Genomic DNA, 3,325 nt, shown 5'->3' with positions numbered 1-3,325 from the left:
TTAATTTAATATTATAAAACCTTATTATTTTTGAAATCTATAAAACTAAGAGGCACGTCCAAACCGAAAACCTAACAGCTAAGCTACGTAGGACTGTAGGAGTAATGTGCACCCATATTACTCCCTGAACGGGTATTTAACTTTTCTTATATAAATTCGTTGTTGGGAAGGAATTGTTGAACATCTTGCTCTCTAAGAAACACCTCTCAAAAATAATAAGGACAGTAGCTTGTAGCCTGTTATGGAGCCAGAAACAGCACATCCTCTTGAGCATGTAGACGACGACCAAGAACTGGAGGACTTGCTTTCTTCATTGCCAAAGGAGGGAGCTATGACTGCATTCGACTCATGTCAATACCAAGGTTTCTGGTATCCTCTTATACTTTTGAAGGGTGTTATTATTAGTCAAAAACATTTTATGCCCCGCGAAAATGATGTATTCAATGTTACTGCTCCTAAATCTGGCACCACCTGGATGAAAGCCATACTCTATGCATTAATGAACCGTGAAGCTCAGCTCCCTCAATCACCTCACCATCCATTGTTTCACAGGGCTCCTCGCCAGCTTGTTCCTTTTCTCGAATTTCTTAGTCCCTCTGAATATGACTCTGTTTGCAACTCCCCTGACACAAATGCCAGGATCTTTTCAGCTCATATTCCATTTGTTAGCCTCCCAAAATCCATAACTGTAAGCTCATCAAACTGCAAAATAGTTTACATGTGCAGGGACATCAAAGACAACTTTGTGTCACTCTTTCAATTTGTCAACAAGAGCAATTTGCAAACCTCTCCTATTTCTTTGGAAGTAGCTTTTAATTTGTACTGTAAAGGAGTAAGTACAGCTGGACCAGTGTGGGACCACATATTAGGATATTGGATTGAGAGCCAGAAGAACCCACATAAGGTGCTCTTCATGAGGTACGAAGAGATGATACATGAGCCTAAGTTACAGTTGAGGCGTCTTGCAAATTTTCTTGAGAAACCATTCTCCGAGGAGGAAGAAAATTCAGGTTTGGTTGATGAAATCATAAGTTTGTGTAGTTTCGAGAGCTTGACCAAGATAGATGTTAATAAGACTGAAAACTTCTTGCATGGTGTTACAAATAGTTCATTTTTCCGTAAAGGTATGGTTGGAGATTGGAAAAATTGTTTAACTCCAGATATGGCTTACAGATTGGATCAGATTACCGAAGAAAAATTCCGCGGTTCTGGTTTATCTCTATGATCCGTCACCAGTTTACTGCCCTGCCGCCAATAAAATATGGGCATTTTGCGATTTCAGTTGTGGTTGTTTACATGTGGTGTTTCATTAACAGTGTTTGTGTTTACGCAAATTTGCGTAATGTTTTCATGTATTATCCCCACCATTGTAGGTGTCAATAATTGCATTTTATTTACAAATGCACTTGTCAGTTCTGAGCTCCATGTGCACCTTGTTCCTAATAATTTCGTGAGACACATTTTGTCATCTTACATAGCTGGCCGCGGAGAATGCCTAGTGAGAACAACAGCCCAACCAAAACTTTGAAATGTAGTACTATTATTTTTTTACCTATCCAAAATTTACTATGATTTATATTTATCTGATCACAAAGAATTGCTTTAGTAGGTAAATTAGATTAATAATCTACTAGATTAGTCTCACTTCAAAGAAATAAGTCTTCTTCAACTTGCTCAACTTTCTTATTAAGATTTTTCATTCCAGGTCGACAGTTGTTGCTACTTCGTGATGTTCGGCATTTAGTTCGGTATAGTATTAGTTTAACGTGAGCTTAAATCTAAAAATAGTCACTGAAGTCAGGGTCACATATACTATTGAGATTATCTTTATCGGCTACTTAATCCAAGTAAGGTGCTAACTGAGCCTCACTTTCAACTGAGGTGCCTTGCACAATTTCTTGGAAAACCATTCTCTCGAGAGGATGAAAATTCATGAGAATCTAGTAAGGGGTACTGGGGACGCATATACTCTTGAGATTGTCTTTATCCGCTACTTAATCTTACATGATGAGCTAGTTCTAATCTCATATACTCTTGAGAATGTGTTTTCTGTAATGGAAATATTTGAGAATAAGATTGTGCAATGGCACAAGGATGAGTGGTTGAGTTAAAAGATTCTGCACTGTTATTAAATTATGCACGATCACATGATCCAGTTGTCGCTCAGTATTTTTTCAAAAACATGGCTACTGCAGGTGTACTTCAATTTTGGGTAAAATTTATTCTGTATTTTACCGCAAAAATTTTTGGATTCGGGTTTTTAGGAGTTTCGCCACTAACACAGTATCTGTTCGGTATAATTCTAATTACACAGCAACAATGGGCAGTTATATATATAATAACAAGAACATGACAAATAACCAACTAAGGAAATAAAGCACGAAGGCAATAACAAACTATAAAGACTGTAATTGACAAAAAAGTAAAGAAAACTTATCTCTTATCGCTTTCCAAATTCTGATAAGAAGAAGAACACAACAGCTGAGTCGCCAGACCCTTCAAGAGGACTTGTCTATTCTTGAAGAGATTATTTCCCCCCACTTAAGCTGTGATGGAATGCAGCAATATCGCTTCCAGGATAAAACAACAACAGATCAATCTGGCCACAGAACCAACAATGATCAACGGCGACTCGCACCTCAGTTTGCCCAAAAAACCTATGCAACTCATATATATTTGCGAGGTAGGTACCGAGACTTGTGTCATTTTAATCTCAAATATACCTCTCAATATATAGGCATCTCAAATTGCTCTTCTTCTATTTTACTCGATGTGGTACACCAAGTAACAAAACAGAAAAAGTAAACAAAATGAGTTTTACTTATTATTTATATTATATCCTGATTAATTAATATTACTATTACAAAATATATTCAGAGGATGATTAAAATAATCCTTACTCAATATATTTTATATTAATAATTAAATAATCAATATAAATAATTAAACTTGTAATAGAATAGAAAATATAAGAGTTCCCACTAACACTAGGCCACACAAGCATTCCACTTATGCTAGTAATTGTAAACAACACTAACACAAGATGCTATATAAACTCAATATCTTTCTTTTACAATATCAATATGGGACAAAATCCCCATAACTCATTTCAAACAAGCAACTGTGTCTCAATATATTCATGAATTCCACTAAGAAAATATTTTAGTCCAAATATGAAAGTTTAAGTCCTCATGTCAAGGAACAACCTCCAAGTGTTAGTTTCCAAAAATCATATCAAGAACATATATAAAATATGCCTCAAATTTTCCATTTTCTAACAGTATCTGCAAGCATCGATAACGATAAGGATTCATTACTCGATCTT

The 3,325-nt window shown here is 35.8% G+C and overlaps 1 protein-coding gene across 1 annotated transcript; it reads left to right on the top strand.

Moving 5' to 3' along the window:
- The first annotated feature begins 241 nt into the window (after positions 1–241).
- Positions 242–1,225, top strand: LOC141717339 (cytosolic sulfotransferase 13-like). Its single transcript, XM_074519423.1, has one exon. The coding sequence runs from the start codon at positions 242–244 to the stop codon at positions 1,223–1,225; it is 984 nt and encodes a 327-aa protein (XP_074375524.1).
- The last annotated feature ends 2,100 nt before the right edge of the window (positions 1,226–3,325 follow it).

The sequence above is a fragment of the Apium graveolens genome, chromosome 1 (assembly GCF_009905375.1).
Source record: "Apium graveolens cultivar Ventura chromosome 1, ASM990537v1, whole genome shotgun sequence".
In the NCBI taxonomy this organism is placed as follows: Eukaryota; Viridiplantae; Streptophyta; class Magnoliopsida; order Apiales; family Apiaceae; genus Apium; species Apium graveolens.
Note: the sequence above shows the minus strand (reverse complement) of the source record. Positions and strands in the feature narration are given on the sequence as shown.

What these genes read in the sequence shown, in the direction of transcription:
- LOC141717339 (XM_074519423.1), top strand. Translation starts at nt 242, where the DNA reads ATGGAGCCAGAAACAGCACATCCTCTTGAGCATGTAGACGACGACCAA.